The 20608-nt window shown below is 30.1% G+C and overlaps 2 protein-coding genes across 6 annotated transcripts in view; both read left to right on the forward strand.

The window, feature by feature from the left end:
* Nucleotides 1–10352, forward strand: part of LOC107456630 (uncharacterized) — a 31491-nt gene extending 21139 nt beyond the window's left edge. For both annotated transcript variants that reach the window (XM_043044853.2, XM_071181632.1), the window contains exons 7-14: nt 1867–1941; nt 2020–2056; nt 3626–3702; nt 6171–6314; nt 8032–8154; nt 8240–8314; nt 9685–9795; nt 10123–10352. In XM_043044853.2, the coding sequence (XP_042900787.2) occupies nt 1867–1941; nt 2020–2056; nt 3626–3702; nt 6171–6314; nt 8032–8154; nt 8240–8314; nt 9685–9795; nt 10123–10311 (831 nt within the window). In that variant the 3' untranslated portion in view covers nt 10312–10352. The remainder of the gene's footprint in view (nt 1–1866; nt 1942–2019; nt 2057–3625; nt 3703–6170; nt 6315–8031; nt 8155–8239; nt 8315–9684; nt 9796–10122) is intronic.
* Nucleotides 10353–13394: 3042 nt separating this feature from the next.
* LOC139425735 (uncharacterized) overlaps nt 13395–20608 on the forward strand; it is an 8925-nt gene continuing 1711 nt past the window's right edge. Inside the window, exons 1-7 of one of the 4 annotated variants that reach the window (XM_071181664.1) lie at nt 13395–13573; nt 14897–14935; nt 16331–16414; nt 17234–17269; nt 17508–17531; nt 18434–18559; nt 20178–20252. In XM_071181664.1, coding sequence (XP_071037765.1) covers nt 13398–13573; nt 14897–14935; nt 16331–16414; nt 17234–17269; nt 17508–17531; nt 18434–18559; nt 20178–20252 — 560 coding nt within the window. In that variant the 5' untranslated portion in view covers nt 13395–13397. The remainder of the gene's footprint in view (nt 13574–14896; nt 14936–16330; nt 16415–17233; nt 17270–17507; nt 17532–18433; nt 18560–20177; nt 20253–20608) is intronic. The other 3 variants (XM_071181669.1, XM_071181670.1, XM_071181674.1) reach the window with 3 other exon arrangements.

Consider the following 20608-nt stretch of genomic DNA (forward strand, 5'->3'; position numbering starts at 1 on the left):
ATCCATTATTAAAATAATATTTCATTTGATTCTGATGATTCCTTCATGGTGTTGCATTTTCTACAAACAGCAGTTTAATTATCTTTCAAATTACACATGAAATGACTCATGACTCATGCATAGGATTTTTTTAAACAACTTATGAAACAATTGTGTTCAGTGCGAAAAATAATTAACGGACCACGCTAAATAACTTTTGATCTATTGATCGTATCTTCACGTTCTAGGACTCATTCATGATGATTTGAAAGGATAACAGCGAATTTGCTAATTAACTAGAGCAAACGATGTTTAAAGTTACGAAATCAACCACAAAAGCGTACTTTTTCTAAATAAATATACCTTTTTTTTTTTTTTTTTTTTTTTTGACGGATTCGGATTTTTAACCCCTAATTATAGGGGGTAGCCGCAATTTGGGAACTATGGTCTATATAGTTTGGTCTGGAGAACGGTCCAAAGCTTGAAACCCTCAATGTAAATTTCACTTTTTACATATAAAATTGTTTGTCGAAAGATAATTACTTGATAAAAATTAATTTTAGTAAATGTTTATTATTTTTTATTATTTTATTTAACAATAGCCAATAAAATTTGAATTGGGGTATACAATTTTTTATATCATTTTAAAGTATGTAATTTTACATGGCAAAATATAAGATTTGAGCAAAATCGGTTAAATAGCTCCTGAGAAATCGAATATTAAATATAAGACTATTTTAAAAATATATTTTTCTAGAACTATTCCAACCAACTTCTCTCAAATTTCGTAATTTGCAATGTAAAATTACGTACTTTAAAAATATGCAAAAAATTTATTATTTTAGCATACAAACTTTCTTGACTATTCTGAAATAAAATAATAAAAAATTATAAATATTAACTAAAACTTATTTTTGCAAGCTATTATATTTGAACAAACGAGTTTCATAAGTGAGTGAATTTTTTTTCAATTCATTTAAAAAAAAAAAGAAATTGATGTATGGCGAAGTACGCAAAAAGTAAAATTAACATGGTGTCCTAACTTTGGATCGCTCTCCTAACCAAATTATGGTGACCATATTTCCCAGATTGCAAGATATCTCGTGGGTCAGAAATCCGAATCCGTTGAAAAAAAGGGTATGTTTATTCAGGGAAAGTACGTTTTTGTGTCGGATTCCGTAATCCGAATCTCCATTAATTAATCGGCATATTTTTTTATAACCGTTGAACAATCGACCCAATTTTCGGGTTAACGACTATTAATGTTTAACTCCGTAGCCTTGTAATTTTGAACCCAATCCAGAAGACAAGGGAACTTCTGGATCAAGCATTGGGAGAAATTTGCCTTGCTTGGAGGACTTTTTGATGGAACTAACCCGCATTTGCGTTACATGAAGGAGACCACGAGAACCTCCCACTGTTAGCCTGACGGCAAAAGGACTCTAACCCATAATCCGAAACTGAGGATATTTCACGTCAGCACTGTGTTCGGTGCAAGCCGGATGCGGATTCGTATCAACCTGCCATCGTTGGGATTCGAACTCTGCTCACATCATTAGAAGGCGAATGTTCTATCCCCTGAGCCACCGCTGCTCGATTAAGTATATTTAAGGTCACTCCCTCCATCTCTCGCTCCATCAAGAACGTGAGGATGTGATCATTTGATCAAAAGTTATTTAGGGTGGTCAGTTTTTTATTTTGCGCACAGTACATAATTATTTTCTAAAACTACATATGAAATGATTGCGGAGTTATCTAATACTTCATTTGCTTACAAACTTTCAGGGGGTTAAAAAAAATTTTTATAGAAGAGGGATTACAGTTTTGTCATTAATCACTTAGCAGCTGATCTCTAAGATAGTACATCATCTCTTTTTGTGTTTTTAGATTCTAGAGGTGGAAGACCTAATCACGCCCAAGGAAGATATTGCAGAAATAGTTTCACGAGTAGATAATTTGAATGTTAGTATTGTTTTCCTTTTCCTCGTCACCATATTAATATTATTATTTAATAATAAAAAAATATGTTTTTTTTTATAGGAAATCAAAGTGAATCGAGAAGATTTAGGACAGTTAAGTGAGTCAACTAAAAGTTTTGGATGATCATTACTAACAATGAATGACTTTTGTAAGACTGAGCCGGTGGATCATGTTTCGATATGTTTCAACTTTCGAATTGATTATTCACATAAACAAGCGTCTTTTTGAACAAAAGAGTTCCTTATAGTTTCGAAGTGATGTTCATAATGCTCTTTGTGCTATTTTTTTCTTCGATACTTAAAATGTTTCTGCAAGAAAAAACAACTAAAACAGAAAAGATTAAATTCTTCATAAAAAATCAAAATTCATCCACATAATTCAAAAAAACTAACTTTTAAAATTATGTACAAAACTTTAAAATACATTTCGAAACAGGCAAAAATTAAAATTCACATTTGAGAGCTTAAAATGTCAATCACTCTTGTGATTAAGCCATTTAAGACCTATTTTCCAGATTGCAGCCACCCTAATATTTTGAGGGCAAAAACCGAATTTATAACCGAACATCGAAAAAAAAAACGAATGTTTAAACAGAGAAAATAGGTCATCGCGTCCGATTTCCTTTTTAAAAATAAGTACTAATTATTTAACTAAAGACCCTTCTGTTCCTAGTTAATTAGCATATTTGACTTACTCCTTGAATTATTAATGTTGCATTTCAGTTCGTGAAAATCCAACTATATTATCAAAAGTTATTCACGAGTTTCGTTTTTTTTGACGTTGTGCCAAAAGTAGGAAATATTATATCCTAAATAACTTTTGACCTTATGATCGGATTTAAATAAAACACTCAAGCACGCTGAAAACAACTCTGTTTAAAGTATGCACAAGAAGTTTTAGTTTAATACTTTGAACATAATAACATATGTCTAAGAACATAACAACATGTGTCAACATGTGTGCACTAAGTTTTTACTTTAATGTTAATGCGTAAGTGCATATCCGTAACATGGAAAAGGAAAACAACAAAAACTTGTGTGGTTAGCCTGACGAAAAGGACTCGAACCCATTATCCTTCTACCACTAAGGATTTTTTAGATTAGCACAGTGATCGCGGTAAGCTCGGAGTAATACATCAATGAACCAACCATTACCGGAATTTTAATCTAGGACACCTCATGAGGAGACAAGCTCTCCTATAATAGTCTATGAGCAGGCGTCAATTACACCTTCGAATTTTTTTCTACTCGCTAACTGCTACAGAAAGTTATTCTTGGGACTAATAAAAATAACTGCTAGTTCATTTTAGCCATAAATTTATTACAGTTGATGACTTTAACAAAATGTTATAATATTGTATTGGAAATATTGCTTCGGTTGGGAATTTTAAGAAATTATATTTTTTCACCTAACCATACAAATTCGAGATTCCATTAATGTATTAATTTTGATTGCACTAACTTAAACACTTAGTGCTAAATTACAAAAAAAGAAAAAAAAATTGAAAATTAAAAAATAAAGTAACAGTTAAAGCTTCTGTTTTAAAAGCTATAAAAAATTAATAATTATCCTTTGAAAAGAATTTTTGCTTTACTACAAATAACAAGACAGCTGATTAGCCCGGAGTTTATAAATAATGAAATAATTTGTACTTTTATTTTTGCAGTGGAGCCAGGCTTTATTGAAAAACTTATTGCAGAACAAAAGAATCTTCGGATAGATGTAGAGGAACTGAAAATTTCGGTGAGGGAAAATAATTACGTAACCTTTAAATTCTTTTTTACTCATGCAACTTTGTTAAATGAAATCATTACACTAAATGGTGACTTCATCATGACCACCTGTATTGTTGAGTCATCATTTTCATTAATACGGCTATAACCATGCCCAGACATTTTTATAAGGGTGAACATCTATTGTTCATACTTAAATTTGTTTACAACGTTTAAGACTTTTCACGTGAAAATTAGTGTTAGTTCATAATAAAAAACTAGATTTAATTTTATTTTGATCTATTGTTATTCATATCGTGTGAATCCATTCTTTAATTGAAAAATGAAATGTCCTCTCGTCCAGCGTTTCAGTTCGTGATCCAACAATTCTAGCATAGTTTAGCATTTCTTCTCTGAAGTACTTCTTCAATAAATCCAATGTTTCTTGCCATTTTCTAAATTTTGATTTTATAACCTTCCGGATGTAGCAACATTTTGTTTTTCTTTTGCTGAAATGTTTCGAAATTTTAGCTCATCGAAAGACACTTTTATGTTCTTACATTCTAATAAAATCCCTTCCATATCGTTTAATTTTGTTTTGATTTTTTATTTGTTATGGTGAGCGTCATTAATTGAATAGGCATTTAAATCAGTTTTTTTCTTTATTTAAGTTCCCAACCTACTTGTGACAAAACATTGCTCTAATTTTAGTAATTGGTTGTTGACGTCGTAGGCCATTAAGGCATAGGAGGTTCTTGTTTCCAGTGGTGCCATTTATGACCAAGAACTCGACTTCTACCACACCCATACGTCACACCCGTTTATAGGGCGGATCTTCATACATGCATTCATTAATCTACAGATCGTAATTTTGACCTGAACCAGAGAACGATCCAGTACCCCTTGAGGAATTGATTTGTTATGGGAACATGGAGGACTTTGGGATCCGACAGGTTTAATGTGCACAAGTCACCATTTACTACACGGAGAGTCTTCGGCTGACTGGATTCGAACTCCCGTTCTTAAAAAACAGGAGTCCAGCTAGCGCCCTGCGAAAATGGCTATCCCGACTCCTTAGTAATTGGTTATATGGTTTAACAAAAATACAAACAAAAACATCACTTTTTTAGAAAAACTAAGAAAGGAAAGGTGCCTAATACGCAATATTTCCCTAATTATGCGACTCTTTTAGCAGAAAGAGACAATGAACTCAACTGATATAAATAAGAAAGCTGCAAATGACGTCACCGTAGGTAACAAGTGGTATTTTTCGATTCAGAAGCCAATCAGATTTGGCAAACGCGTGTGACGTCACTTACAGATATTTAATTAAATCTGATTTAAATCACATGGTTAGGCATAATAATTTCAACTCTTCTTGAGTTGTAAGTATCCAATTATACAAGGAGTATGTTTAAAGACGACAGTGAGAAAGTAAAAGCATTATTCATAACGTTAACATGGGTGATGTTTGAAAAAATTTCCCTTTTTAAATTTTTAAGTTTATTGAATTGTTTTATTTTTAGACAAATACTAGGGAATACTTCTGCTATATATGTGTTTTTTTAATTAAAATAATAAAATAATTTATAAATATTGTCCAAGATTTAAAAAAGAAAGGTTTACGTATTTAATATGTTTTGGCACTATTCTTTATGCTATCATACTTTTTCTATATTTGGCAAATTTATCAAAATTTTTATTTTGTGAGAAAACACTTTTTTGCGTTTCGTTAGATTCCCAATGACTTACTATGATCGTCATTTTCCTCGAAATTTTGATAAAATTTTAGTTAATTTTTAACGGAATGTGTTTAAAGATAAAATTTAAATTTGTATGCTTCCTCTTCCAAAATAAAATCCTTAGTGGTCTTGAATTTTTTACGCATTGTAGCTTACGGTTTTGTAGTCATAAGTTTTACTTATTTATATAGTCCACTATAATGTTATAAAGTTCGGAAACAAATTTATACGCAAAGTTTTTTTTTAAAAGATCACTCATTTATTTTTTATAAAAAAATTTCAAAAACTATATATATTTAAATTAATTATTTTATGATTATTTGAAGTAAAAAGAAACTACTCCTCAACATCTAAAAGCATTTCACCTTAAAGTATTGTAAAATTCCCTTCGGCATCTAAATTTTAAAATCAAACGTCAATATAATTTACAAAAAATATATTAAATTGACTGTAATGATGAAAGTTTAAATAATATTCTTCAACAAAAAAGCTATAAATTGAAGGTGATTTTTTTAAGCTTTTGTTTTTTCAAAATAACTTAACATAATTAACTAACAATATTTTTCAAAAATATTCTTGGGGTTGAAAACGAAAAGTTAAAGCCTATTTTTTCTAAAATAAACGAAATTGTTCCGTAAAAACTTATTGGAAATGAATGCCGCTTGCAACATACTCACTTACTTTGGAATAATATGTAATTAAGTAGGGCAAATATTAAATGATCATGAAATAACTTTTATTTGAATTTTGATTTCAGGAATCGGATTTAGAAGAAGGTTTGAACAATTTAATCAAAAGAATCGACGAAGAAATTTTAAAGTCTATCGATGAATCTTTTACAGATGTGAGAAGTACCCTCGAAATAATGGGGATGAAACTTGATTTACTTGATGCTGATGATGTAAGATAACTCATTATTTACTTTCACCTTTTTTCGTTTTGTTTGTTGTGTGCTTATGTAAGCACATTTTGAAAGATTTTTTTGGTAAGACAATAGTATAAAATAATATCTTGATTAAAGTCCTATATTATACAGATTTTTCCAAAGTGAAGTTAAAAAAAAATCATTTCCTACTAAGAAATGTTTGAACCAGCTGCACTAATGGATGAAAAACAAAAAAGTTGATCTTATAAAGAAGCTTATCCCTCTATATGTTGCTGTTGACAAATTTTCAATTTTGCTTCGCAATAATTTTAAAGCAAGTTTTAACTCCAAACAACGTTTGAAATCAATTAAATATTACTGCTTTAATAATGATATGTGTTTGTTTTACTTCGTTCAATTCGAAGGAAAAATTATGAGTTTAAACTAAATTTATAATGATAAGTACAATGTGTAATCTAATACAAAATACTTCAAGTAGTCTTAGTAAATTTAAAAGTAATTAATAGTTTTTGTGAAAAATGGTCCAAAAATGTCGTAAATTTAATATATTTTTACAATCTTTGTCCGAAATAAAGTCTAAATTAGATATGTATGAATGGTAATAACATAATATTTAAGGTAGGAAAAATCAAAAATTTTATCGAAATCTGACTAAAGACTGTTAAGCAAGTTGTGATTAAAAAAATTAAAACCAATATGATAGTCTGATAAAACTTGAATATGATTCTTATAACTGCTTTTAAACACCTCTCTACTTCCTCTAACAATCAAATGGGTTTTCATGCTTATTATTTTGCATATAAAATCTCCTCATATGTGATCCGTTATAGTTTTTTTAAACATTTTTGTTCTTCCCACGCTGAAACATTAATTTACGATTCCCCCAACGTATTTAATTCTGACTTCATTTTAGGCAACGATTCTATCAATATATATTTAATGTGGTGATTACGCGGCTCACCCGGTATTTTATTGTTCATAGCAGAAGAGTTGAAAGATGTGTATTTTTTTTTAACAAAAATTTCATCATTGACTCAAATTTTTAAAACAATTTGCGACATCAAAGAGCTAGAAATCTGAAGATCGTGAGTTCGATTCCGGCAGTCAACTAAACAACCATCGTGTATACACAGCAGGGTGAATGTTAAGAAGGATCACTTGTCATAGCTGAAAGTTCTCTCGTATTTTATGGTATGGAAAATTAAAAAGAGGGCTACCAGATCAGTAGCTGCCCACATCGTCTCTAACGGGTCGCAATTACATAGTTTTCTTACTATGATTGTGAAAAGATAGAGCTCTAAGAAACGGGGCTACGTACTTGATCTTGTTTTGCTGATGTGCTTGCCATTAAACTCAATCCTTTTTTTTTTCCTTCCATAATATTATTTAACTTTATATTCGGTTGTGTTCTTTTTGGTAGACGGAAAAAAAGGTTCATGAAAATAAGACAATTAAATTAATGTCGTATTTTTTAATAAATATTTTTTTTTAGATTTTTGTTTAATTTTTTACATAAATTAAAAAAATAAAGTTTGGATGAATTTAGGTGAATAATATTAATGCCACTAGCTAAATTGTGCATAATTTTACTAAACAGTTTAGTGATATTAATGAATCAAAGTGAATATTTATTTATTGCTCAGCTATATTTCTGAGCTATCTTTCATATTTATTTATAAGTGCTTTCACTTATCATATTTGTATTTTAAATGCTCTCATCTGTACAAATTAGATTAATGATAGTTTTGCTCGTTTGGAAGAACAAATTGATATTTTGACGGAGAAACAGAGTGATTTAAAATCATCAACCGAACAGTTCGAAAAAGAAGCAAGAACCAAGTTTAAGATCATAGTAGTAAGTTAGTTATCTTACATCATATAAAAAATTAAACATTATTATTTTCATGAGTTGAAAAGTGATATGATAACGTTTATTACAGGATTTAAAAGACGCAATTGTCAGATTGGAATTAACAAAAGTAGATAAAGCAAAATTGTCTGAGCTACTGGAGTCGGTAAGTGATTTCGATTCAAAGAATAAGTTGTAAAATGCCAATGATATGGGATCGGGCACTTAGAATTAAGAGCGTAAAATACTATTGAGGTAGATTCAAAAATCGATTTATTTTATGAATGTATTAATTGTTATATACCGGGTGATTCGTAGCAGTTGTTAGAAACTTAGAAAGTTAAGGCTTATCATTAGGATTGAGAAATGCATCGTAGCACTCCATGGCCTGAAATGTACGCAACTACGTTTGCTTCCTTATCATGTCCAGACTAATCGTGTACATCTGAATCATTGCTTTTATTCATTTAAATTATCTTAAATTCATTATCTTTTCTAATAATTATTGTCGAAAACTGCTCATACTTTACTGTTTTACCGTAGTTCATTGGTATGGGGACTAGCTTGCAGAAAAATTCATTAATTTGGGGCCAATTTCCTTGCAACAGCTATTTCTAGGCCTATTCGAATGCAATTTTAAACAATTTTATCAGAAAACGTAAAATTAAGATAATTTAGTTGAACAAAAGTTTCAGTTCAAATACGCATAGACAGTTAGGATAACCTCTTTAAAAGCGTACGATAATATTTCTCGCCGTAAGTTGTTGTGCCATTTTCAATTTCTTATAATGTATTCTAACTCTCCCTTAAATATGTAACAGCTGCATTGAATTAATTTGTATATTTTATTATAAACAAATTTAAGAAAATGATAACATTAACCCAAATTCAAATTAAAATGTCGTGTACAGAAAAATGTAAGACTAATCAGTAAGGAGTCATGTATCTTATCATCTTACATCAATATATAAAAGAAGTTTTTTTTATTTTATCTGATGTCTATATTTCTTAAGATATCTGCAGCTTCACTTATGAACCAAAATGTAACAATCCATATGTAAAATAGAACACTTTACTGGAAAATACAAAACTGCAATGAAAAATAAATGTTCCGATTTAAATTTGAAGTTGACCACCCCCCGTACTACAAGGGGTAAGGTTGTGGGTCGAGTTTATTATCATTGAAAATATTTTACATGAACATTTTCAGATTTTTGATCCGATGTGCGATTCTCGAGATATTTCGTTCCCTAACATCTTTTACACCCTGAATAAAGGAAAACAGTTTTATAAAGAACATACGTCTAGCGTATGGACTCTATTGAGCGAACTCCAGGATTTAACCTAATCTTTCATCCATACGTGTGAACTATATATCAATCAAATATTCATTCAGCATTTTACATTTTTATTTTATTTTTATTCTTAAAATTTAAGCTATTTCCTTAAGCTGACGTATTTTTTTACAGTTTCAGTAAATGTTAAATTTCTCTTTTACATGACAATATTTGTAACTTCAATGTAATCGAATTTTAGAAAGCAGATATTGAAATGGTGTCGAACAAGTTGGATCGGAACGAATTTGTTGCTGCTATTAGAGAAGTCAAGGACGATCTAAAACATTTAACAATTGTAGTGAAAGTAAATGTAAGTATTTTTATAACAGGTACCTCTGCTACCTGTTTTTAACGTAATATAGTATTTTAGGCTACCTGTTTTTGACGTAATATAAATTTCCGGTTTAGTCTTTACATATACTCTTGTTTTTGGCATATCATTTTGTTCTCACACGTTTCGCCTGCACGCTAGGAAATAGCAATGATTGCCTGCTTACTAATAAAAAGGGCTAAAAAGCTAATAGCATTAAAGCAGACAACACATTAAGTAGGAGCAGTAAACGTGCGTTTAAATATTATAGCAAAAAAATATATCTAATTATTTTGCTATTACAATGTTATGTCGTTGCGTCCGTAGGAAGAAGAGATGGACACCAGTTTCAAAAAAGTTCGCCATGAGCTCTCTCTTAAAATGTATACAGAGGACTTTATCACTGCTACTGAGCCGATCCGTAATAGAATAAAAGCCATCCTCTATGAGCAAGAGAGGATTAAAGAAATCGCTCTTGCACACCTGTTGCCCGATGCTCCTGGTGTTCTTAAGTAACTATCTTCAACTTTGTTTAATTATGCTTCGAACTGTTGTTAAATGAAAATGCAAAAAAAAAAAAAAAAAAAAAAANCACCCCAGCCTGGGCAAAAGAGCAAGACTCCATAAAAAAAAAAAAAAAAAAAAAAATTCATATCGTGCAAAACTCTTTCTGTAAATTTTGGAATGCAGAATTCAAAACATTAATAATTCAATTTCAGCAAACATCTTAAAAAGCTAAGGAGAAATATAGCAAAACCAATTAACACATTTGTCGAAACCTTGCCCTCTATGAAAAAATCCAGCTTTCTACTCGTATTTTGTTAATGTAATTGTTGTGTTATTTTTATCATTATGCAATCGCCTTCATGATCTTGAAAACACAATAAAAAAATTTATTTGCTAGATCACCATTTTGAAATAACGTCGAGCAGTGAGCCGAAATAGCTCAGAGGATATAGAACGCTCATCTCCTTATGAAGAGACCCACGTTCAAAAATCTCAGCAATGGCTGGAAAATTTGTATACTGATCCTGCCTCACCAAAGAGCCAACGAATGCATGGGCCCTTGATATTGGAAATCTTTCGTTGTTTTAACAGGGGACATTGTCTTAAAGCATGCGGTTGCGTTAAAGTATGGGTTGCGCTCAAAATTACAGGACTACAGAGTACATGTAACCTCCAATCCGATATGAATGGAAAAAATATGCAAAAAAATAGTTTAAAGTTAGCTGGGGTGGCTCAAGGGATAGAGCCCTCACCACCCAAAGAGGCGACCCATGTTCAAATCCTAACAATGACTAAAAAATTCTACACAGCTCCCGACTCGCACAGACCACGTGGAATTTTTGTCAGTACTGTACAGTGCTGACAAAAATTTCCACATTGGTTGATAAATCCTAGGTTAAAATTCCCTTGCCATCGGGGCAAGAGAAATCTAATCCAATGCAGGTTTCCAGAGTTTTTCCTCTCTACACAACGTAAATGTTAGCTAGCTTTACTCAAAATGTTGTCCATTAAGTACAAATTTTTCCCAGTCTCGAGGAGTTCTCATGTCTTATGGGTTTGGTTCAAAATTAGAAAGCGACAAAACAATATTAACAACAAATTTTATGAAAATTTATTGTTCAATGTTGGTGATAAAGTAATAAAAACTTGGACAAAGTGGCAATGAAGATTTGCTGAGAAAATGAATTTCTGTTTAGAATGTCAGAATTAGTATTAGGAGAACTTACTGATTGTTGTGGGAAAATGTTAGTGTGGAAGCCAATTTGGATAGTAGCCGAATGAAAATCCCTTCAATCGAACTCTTGGACTACAAGTGGAAAAAACTGAGAAATAGGAAATAGAATAGTCATTCCTGTTATCATCCAAAACATTGAGTTATCAATGACGTATCGAATTATTTGTTTGAATTATTTTTCTGTTTCAGATGCTTTTCTTGCAAGAGAGGTGCAAATTTAGCAGGACGGTATGTTTTTTTTAATAATTTATTTACATATCATTCATCCATTATGGTAACTCATTCTTTTAAGTTTAATCAATTAAACTTCTGCAACAGGAGGAGGATATAGTTAAATATTGAAAACAGAAAATTGATTTTTCTTTTTTCATGTTAACTTATGAAGAATTATATTAATTCTAAAATGCTTAAATTCCACTAATTCTTTTTTACTAATTTAACATAATGTTTCTTAAAAATTTTATTAATTGGAAGAATAAAAGTTGTGGGGAAAATAACAATGTCTTAAAGATTTTTTTCAACAATTTATATATACTCGCGACAAAGCAAATCTTCGAGCATTACCAATGCTACGACAGCCCGTTTACATAATCATCTAATACCTTTGATAAATGGTGTTATTTATCAGTAAATTGGTGAGGTTTTTTTAATTTAAAACTGTATAATGTTTAATATAATTTAACTTTGTTTAATATCAGGGTTCGTTGATTTAAATCAGCTTGATTTAAATCACGATTTAAATCATGATTAAAATCAAATGATTTTTTTAAAAAAATCATTGATTTAAATCAACTGATTTTTATATATATATTATATTGATTTTAAAAGTTAAAAAACAGTGCTTTAAATGATTGATACTTTTAATATTTTCTTTTCTTAGTTTTAAAATTTATTTTAAATAAATTGCTGCATTAATTAATTTTAGTTAACGAAATTACTTTCTTTCTTGGAGTGTGTTAAACACATTTAAAATTACATGTTTAANGCGCGCCGACCCACAAGGTTTACGTACACTTACATCACCTACGACGTTTTATTTCTAAAATTTGCATACAAATAATCTTTCTACTGAACTACGTGCATATTATACTGCAACTTCATGGCTATCTTATACTTTGTTGGGGAGCTGTGGCCGAAAAACCACTTGTTGCTTAAGTTTCGCACACCAGATAACATTCAAATATTACGTAATTTCGGACTCTCCCTCCAATCTTGTCATCAGAAATAAGCAAATAATACTGAATTAATTTAAATTTATAGGATTGAATTCAAATCAATAATCTACCGTATTTTTTCCGAAAGTTTCAATAAATGTTTTTTTTTTTTTTTTTTTTTNTTTTTTTGCATTTTAAGAAAGAATTTGAAAATATTTTCTTAAAAAAATGTGTTACGTAAGCATTGTTCATATCTCACCCCCCCCCTTGTCTGAAAAATTAGCAAATCATAAATCCCTTTCTCCGTTAGATGCTTATGTAGTATTTCAATGATTCTCAATTAATTATTAGTACAATAATCAATGCCATCTATGTAGTAAAAATCAATCTTAACCTCTGTTACCTGTTTTTAACGTAATATTACGTGATATAATATTTTGGACTACCTGTTTTTGACGTAATATAAATTTCCTGTTTAGTCTTTACATATACTTTGTTTTTGACGTATCATTTCGTTCTCACACGTCTCGTCTGCATACTAGCAAATTGCCTGCTTACTAGCAAAAAGGGCTAAAAAAGTTAATAGCATTAAAGCAGACAAGGTATTAAGTAGGTGCTTTAAACGTGCGTTTAAATATTATAGCAAAGAAATACATCTTATTTTTTGCTATTACAATGTTATGTCGTTGCGTCCGTAGGAAGAAGAGATGAATACCAGTTTCAAAAAAGTTCGCCATGAGCTCTCTCTTAAAATGTATACAGAGGACTTTATCACTGCTACTGAGCCCATCCGTAATAGAATAAAAGCTATGCTCTATGAGCAAGAGAGGATTAAAGAAATCGCCTTAGCACACCTGTTGCCTGATGCTCCTGGTGTTCTTAAGTAACTATCTTCATCTTTGTTTAGTTATGCTTCGGACTGTTGTTAAATGAAAAAGCGAAAAAAAAAAATTCATATCGTACAAAACTCTTTCTGTAGATTTTGGAATGCAGAATTCAAAACATTAATAATACAGTTTTAACAAACGTCTTAAAAAGCTAAGGAGAAATATAGCGAGACCGATTAACAGAATTGTCAAAATCTTGTCCTCTGTTAAAAAATCCAGCTTTCTACCTGTTTTTTCGATAAATTTTGTTAATCTAATTGTTGTGTTATTTTTATCACTATGCGATCGCCTTCAAAAGGACGAAGGTTTGAAAACACAATAGAAATTTTTTTGTTGTTGCTAGATCACCATTTTGAAATAACGTCGAGCAGTAAGCCGAAATGGCTCAGAGGATATAGAACGCTCACCTTCTTATGAAGAGACCCACGTTCAAATCTCAGCAATGGCTGGAAAATTTGTATACTGATCCAGCCTCACCAAAGAGCCAACGAAGGCATGGGCCCTTGCCATTGGAAATCTTTTGTTGTTCTAACTGGGGACACTGTCTTATTAAAGCAAAAACCACTTTTTTGTCTGGTTTGCGTTCAAAATTACAAGACTACAAAGTACAGAGACGCAAGAAAAGCTGGTTTGAAGTTAGCTGGAATGGCTTGGTCCCCACCACCCAAAAAAGCGACCCATGTTCAAATCCTAACAATGACTAAAAAATTCGACACAGCTCCCGGCTCGCACAGACCACGTGGAATTTTTGTCAGCACTATACAGTGCTGACAAAAATTTCCTCAGTGGTAGATGAATCCTGGGTTAAAATTCCCTTGCCATCGGGGCAAAGGAATTCTGAACTAATGTAGGTTTCCAGAGTTTTTTCTCTCCACACAACGTAAATGTTGACTAGTTTCACTCAAAATGTTCTCCATTAAGGGCAAATTTTTCACAGTCTCCATGAGTTCTCATGGGTTTGGTTCAAAATTAGAAAGCTACGAAACATTATTACCATCAAATTTTATGAAAATTGATTGTTCAGTGTTGGTGATAAATTAATAAAAACTTGGACAAAGTGACAATGAAGATTTGCTGAGAAAAGGAATTTCTGTTTAGAATATCAGAATTAGTATTAGGAGAACTTACTGATCGTTATGGGAAAATATTAGTTTGGAAGCCAATTTGGCAAGTAGCCGAATAAAAATCTCCTCGATCAAACTTTTGGATTACATGAAAAAAAAAACTAACAAATGGATTAGTCATTCTTATTATCATCCGAAACATTGAGTTATCAATGTCGTATCGAATTATTTGCTAGAATTATTTTTGTTTTTCAGGTGCTTTTCTTGCAAGAGAGGTGCAAATTTAGCAGGACGGTATGTTTGTTTTTATAATTTGTTTAGATATCATTCATTCATTTTAGTAACTCATTCTTTTAAGTTTAATCAATTAAACTTTTGCAACAGGAAAGGATATAGTTAAATGTTAAAAATAGAAAATTGTTTTTTCTTTTTTCATGATAACTTATGAAGAATTATATTAATTTTAAAATGCTTAAATTCCACGAAATTTTTTTTTACTTGTTTAATATAATGTTTCTTTAAATTTTTATTAATTAAAAGAAAAAAAGTTGTGGGGAAAATAACGTTTTAAAAAAGTTTACAAAAATTGGTATATACTCGCAACAAAGCAAACCTTTAAGCATTACCAATGCTACGACAGCCAGTTTACCTAATCATCTAATGCCTTTGATAAATGGTGATATTTATCAGTAAATTGGTGAGACTTTTTAAATTTAAAACTATATAATGTTTAATATAATATTTAATCCTATTGTAACTTTTCATTAAATAATAGTGTAATATAAATCCATATTTACTACTTACATTTATTCTGCTTCACATGCAACTTACTTTTAAAATTTGTTCCAATTAGATTAAAAGCATACTTTTAGTAGCTTGAGATCTGAAGATTCTCTCTTACATTAATTATTCATAATACGTATTGTCATCCATTTAAAAAAATAATAAAAATGAAGCAATTCTAAGCTCTGAAAAATGCTAAGGCCGAAGTGGACCAATAACAGAAAATTTTTAAATTGTTGGAAGGAAAATTTCACGAATGTGTACGCAATCACTTAAATGCCACACAAATAAATATAATTAAAATCATCCTTTTTTTATCGTTTGCTACAAGGCATGAGTCGAGAAAAAAAAATTATATATTAAACTTTGCAGAACTAATTATGGAATATATATGATTGAAACATCAAAGTTTAAAATTTCCATAGTTCCATATCTGTATTTTTGCTGCGTCTAAAAAGATAAATGGGTAAACTTAAAGATAAAAAGTGTCTAAAACATAAAAGGCTTTAAAAAAAGGGCGAAAAAGCATGCGAATAAGTATGTCAAGCTGGTTTTTATCCTCCTCAGCACACATTTGTAAACACATATTTTTTATAAACATGTATTTCGAGATTTTTTATGTTCTTTCTGATTAATTATTCATAATTATCACTATTTCTTATCATTGGAATCTGCATTAGGCTTGTTGCCATCTTTTTATAGGATTATAAACATAACGGCTTGCACTGACCACTGTACTGACGAAACAAATTTCCCCATTGGGAAGGGCTTCGGGTGAACAGTGAGAAATTTTTTTAGGGTTTTTCTCCCAATTTAACGTAAAAAAAAGCTAGTTTCACTCAAGGAGATAAGATACGGGAAATTGTTTTTTTTATATTTAATAAACTTTTGTGTTTTTTTCTTCAGGACTACTGTTGTTCCAGCAGCTGATCGTCGCCAGTTTAATGTAATGACGAACGAGGACGCAGTGCGAGACGACGATTCACTGAAGTATGATCTTTCATTAACATCACATAACTGTAATTAAAGGCAGTAGCAATTAATGCAATGCTAAGTCATTTTGATGACATATGTTCTTTTGTACTGGTATTTTAAAAAAAATTGTTAATAACAAGCTGAATAACCGCTCTTCATGATTAGATAACGTAAATAATCAATAAATTGGTATCGATCAACTTTATAATATCATACACAAAACTGAAAGATCAACCCAATTAATTAAGCCTAAAACAATACTTTAATTATTATAACTTGTTGCTCTCCCAGTTATGTTAAAAGATTAAGCACAAAGTATGATTTATTATACGAAAATTAGTTATATTCAGTACCATTTGGGATATTTCTATTGTTCGAGGTCAACTCCTGATACTCAAAAATTACCGAAGTTGTAAATAAATGTAAGTCAAAGTTGCTAAGGTCGTTGTTTATTTTGTACTTAATTGCTTTGTGTTAATATTATACCGTATCATTGAGTTTTTGCAAATTTTCTTTTTAACCTTACACGAAGAACTAGCATTCAATTAGTGTTAATTATAATCAGAACAATTAAGTTTGAAAAAATAAAATGATCCGATTTCGTAGTGTAAGCGTAGAAACTATTTACGGATTGATGTAACAAACATTTAAATAAATTAATACTTGATTTGTTCGAATAATCTAACAATTATTGGTTTAAAGTGTAAAGTTAGAATCGATGTTAATAACTAAATGATAGGAAAACATCCCAAGAAATTTTGTTCAAGTAAAAATTTTATTTTGATTACAGATTCGTTAATTTTAATCAATAATGAATTTTTTATGGATTTTCAGATGTTTTAGTGTAGTTTCTGGCTGTGATCTCTTATGGTATGGTGTAACACATTTTCTAGTTTATAAATTTATTTCGTTTTAAAATGTTTTTCGAAACAAAATGGGACACATCATTTTTTTGCAGTATATTTTGTTTGTTAGTAAACCAAGTGACATGAAAAAAGAGATTTGTTGTACCAAACATAGCATGAGTTGTAAAACTATTTTTAAAAAAACATATATGGTTTGACTTTTTTAGTTTATAAATTTATGAGTTTGATGTCCTCTCTTTCAGGTTGCCACCTATTGATATTGATCAGTATGTATAATCTCACACTTTTGAAACGTAATTTTTTTATTTTAACGCAATTTTTTATTATTATTTTATTATAAATTTTTTATTAAACGTAATTTTTTATTATTGTTATTTTAATGACGGACAAAAATCGAGTCCCTGTTTGTTTGTTTTTTCCTCCTTAGAAAAAGGAAATAAAATTGCTTAAACTTTAACTTGTATTCAAACTATATTTTGGAGGGGAAAATAATGGACTTTATTAAAATATAATTTTTTTTAAATATATTAAAAATATACTATTATGCATAGAAATAATGAGGGAAAAAACTTTTTTCTCTACTGAATTTTTTTTTTTTTTAATAATAATAAATTATTGTGATCCTCCTACACAGAGAAATTTACCGGGGTTTTAAAATTAGGGAAAGAAAGGAATATATATCGAATCAATCGGAAATAAAGTTAGGTGATCAAGTAGTTTAAAATCCTTAATCAGTTTTTAAATCTACTGTAGAAATAAAGTAGATTCAAAAACAGACATCACAAATTTACTTTTAACATGTTACCTATTGATCATAACCGTGAGTTACGAATCAAGTTCACGAGCGATTAAATTTCAAAGTGGTTATCAATTTTTGTACTTAAGTGCCAATGCATCTATGCACATTGGCATAATTTAGTTTTGACTATATTTACGACCCATACCAAGAAAAGAACATTAAAATTATTCATAATAACACGTAAAAAGTTTTTTGGAACAGGCAGATCTATCAATTGATAGAAGTTTCTATAGTTTTGAAATTCGAATGATGACTTAAAAGGTTACGAAGATCATACATTATAGTCTATATTGCAAATGTATGCAAGTTGAAATATTTTAAAGAGCAATTTACTTTAAAGAAATTATTGATCCGGTTATTTTATTACAGCGTTCCGATTCCTTCACCAGATAAGCCAAGAATACAAGATCCAACCTTACTTCCTGTGTTATTTGCGCGAGCAACACCTCACGTGGGTTTGGCTCACGAGAAACGGAGAAAACAGATTGATCAAGAGTAATTAATAAATTACATTTTTCTTCATTATGTATACACCCTTTTATTACCCAAGTCTATCGTATACATACATACTTTATTAGATTCACTACAAATCCTAGTCTTCGAAAGAAACTTCTTTAACCCTCTGATGAGATGGAATACCGGTGTCCCTAATATATTAGGGGGACTGGAAAGTAAAGTCGTTTCGGCAGATAAAATATTCGCTAGTCTTAAAAACCAATTTATTTTTTCGATCCTGCATTGAAAGGTTGTTGCTAACGAGGGTGAATACATTATTGATTAAAAATAAGATCTTGATAACAAATATCAAATGCACCCAAACGACATTACTTCCCGGTCCCCCTAATTATATATTTATTGATATGTGTGTGGGAGGTAAAAGTAGATATCGAGAATGTCAATCTTCATCTTCCCCCTCCCCCAAGATTGAATCGAGTTAGCATGTCTTTTACGAGAGAATAGGTATTTAATAAATATAGAGGTTGTAACGCTGCTAGAGTACTCCCCTGACAGAATTTTATATAATAAATTCGACAATTGGCATTAGCTAATTGTCTCGTTGCTGCAATTCTTTTTTTGTGGTTGCAGTTGCTATTACAATTGTTCAATGAGTACCACACATTGATGTATGGCGTGTCCAATTCGAAGCAGACGTTACGTTAGGGGTTGACTAGATCTTATCACATCCGGGTCACCAATGTGAGAAGAGTAAGCTTTCGGTAACGCTAATCGTCATCTATGACAAGGTGCTCAAAAGATGAATTGAGTTAAATTGTTTTACATACTAGTGAATTGGTATTTAATAATTGTAGTGGTAGTTACGCGGCTATATATATATATAATTCTAAAGCTCTAATTGCAAGAAAAAATATATTTAGGTGTATAATTATAAGAAAACAGTCTAATAGTTGCTTAAAATCATATTATCATAATTAAATTTGTACTGAGATAAAAAATCCAAAAAAAAGTAGTTTCAATTTCTTTTTAAATCATATTCAAAAATTTATTAATAATTGATCTTGTAAAATAAAGAAAATTTAATAATCAATAACTGTTTTTCTTAGATCATAATAACTGCAAACTAGAAAAATAATTATTAGGAAGTGAGTCGTGCTTGGTAATTTTTACCTATAACATAGGGAAAAAAACAATTGTTTCACCCTGTATTTCAAAAGCATAAATTATTAAAATGTTTAATATAATATTTTCACTTATTTTGACCATAATTTATACAAAATAATGAAAAAAGTACGAAAATATGTATAATAAATATTCTGCATCAAAGAGTTAAAATTTAGATTTGCGGTGTTAAAGGAGGAAAAAAAACTTTTAACTTTCATTAAGCACTAAGCTAGATTTAAAATTTCTAGTATTTACAATATTTTAAAGGTATGAAAAGAACTTTTCTTCGAAGAACTTATTTGCCAATCATATGAGTTCTTCGAAGAAAAGTAGTAAATTTTTTCTGGTCTCAAGCGTCCAGTTAACACATTTTCCCGAAAATGTTGCTATGATTATTAACTCTTTCGTGTTAAAATTCCTTTTAAACTCTTATACAATATCTTAATATATTGTCAAAATTAATCAATATCAATTGTTTCATTTTGTCATATAGACTTGAAAATTACTTCGCCAGTGGTGGCATAAGAAAAGGATACACTAGCAAAGGGAACATCAACAAAAACACCAAGTAAGTCTTTGTTAGTTAAATAAAACTTTCTACACCAAATACGTCAAAGAATTTTGAAAAATTTCATATATCTTTTACCAAAACATAAACTTAAGACTATAAAAAAAGGTTAAATTATTCTTGATCTGTAGGGCTTTTTCTGATCAATAAAAGGGGAAATAACGCGATTAGTGAATGACTTAATAATGATCAACAATAAAAATTCGATGTTCTTTCGTTTAGTGCTCAATTTTAATAATCTTGCAAATGTTTCATTGCACAAATGGCGCGAAATTCAAACGTCATGGGAATTTCGGAGCACTCTTTATAATTGAAAGTTTTGCATGACTGCTAATGTCTTATCGATCAGTATGTAT

Source organism: Parasteatoda tepidariorum, chromosome 1, assembly GCF_043381705.1.
Source record: "Parasteatoda tepidariorum isolate YZ-2023 chromosome 1, CAS_Ptep_4.0, whole genome shotgun sequence".
In the NCBI taxonomy this organism is placed as follows: Eukaryota; Metazoa; Arthropoda; class Arachnida; order Araneae; family Theridiidae; genus Parasteatoda; species Parasteatoda tepidariorum.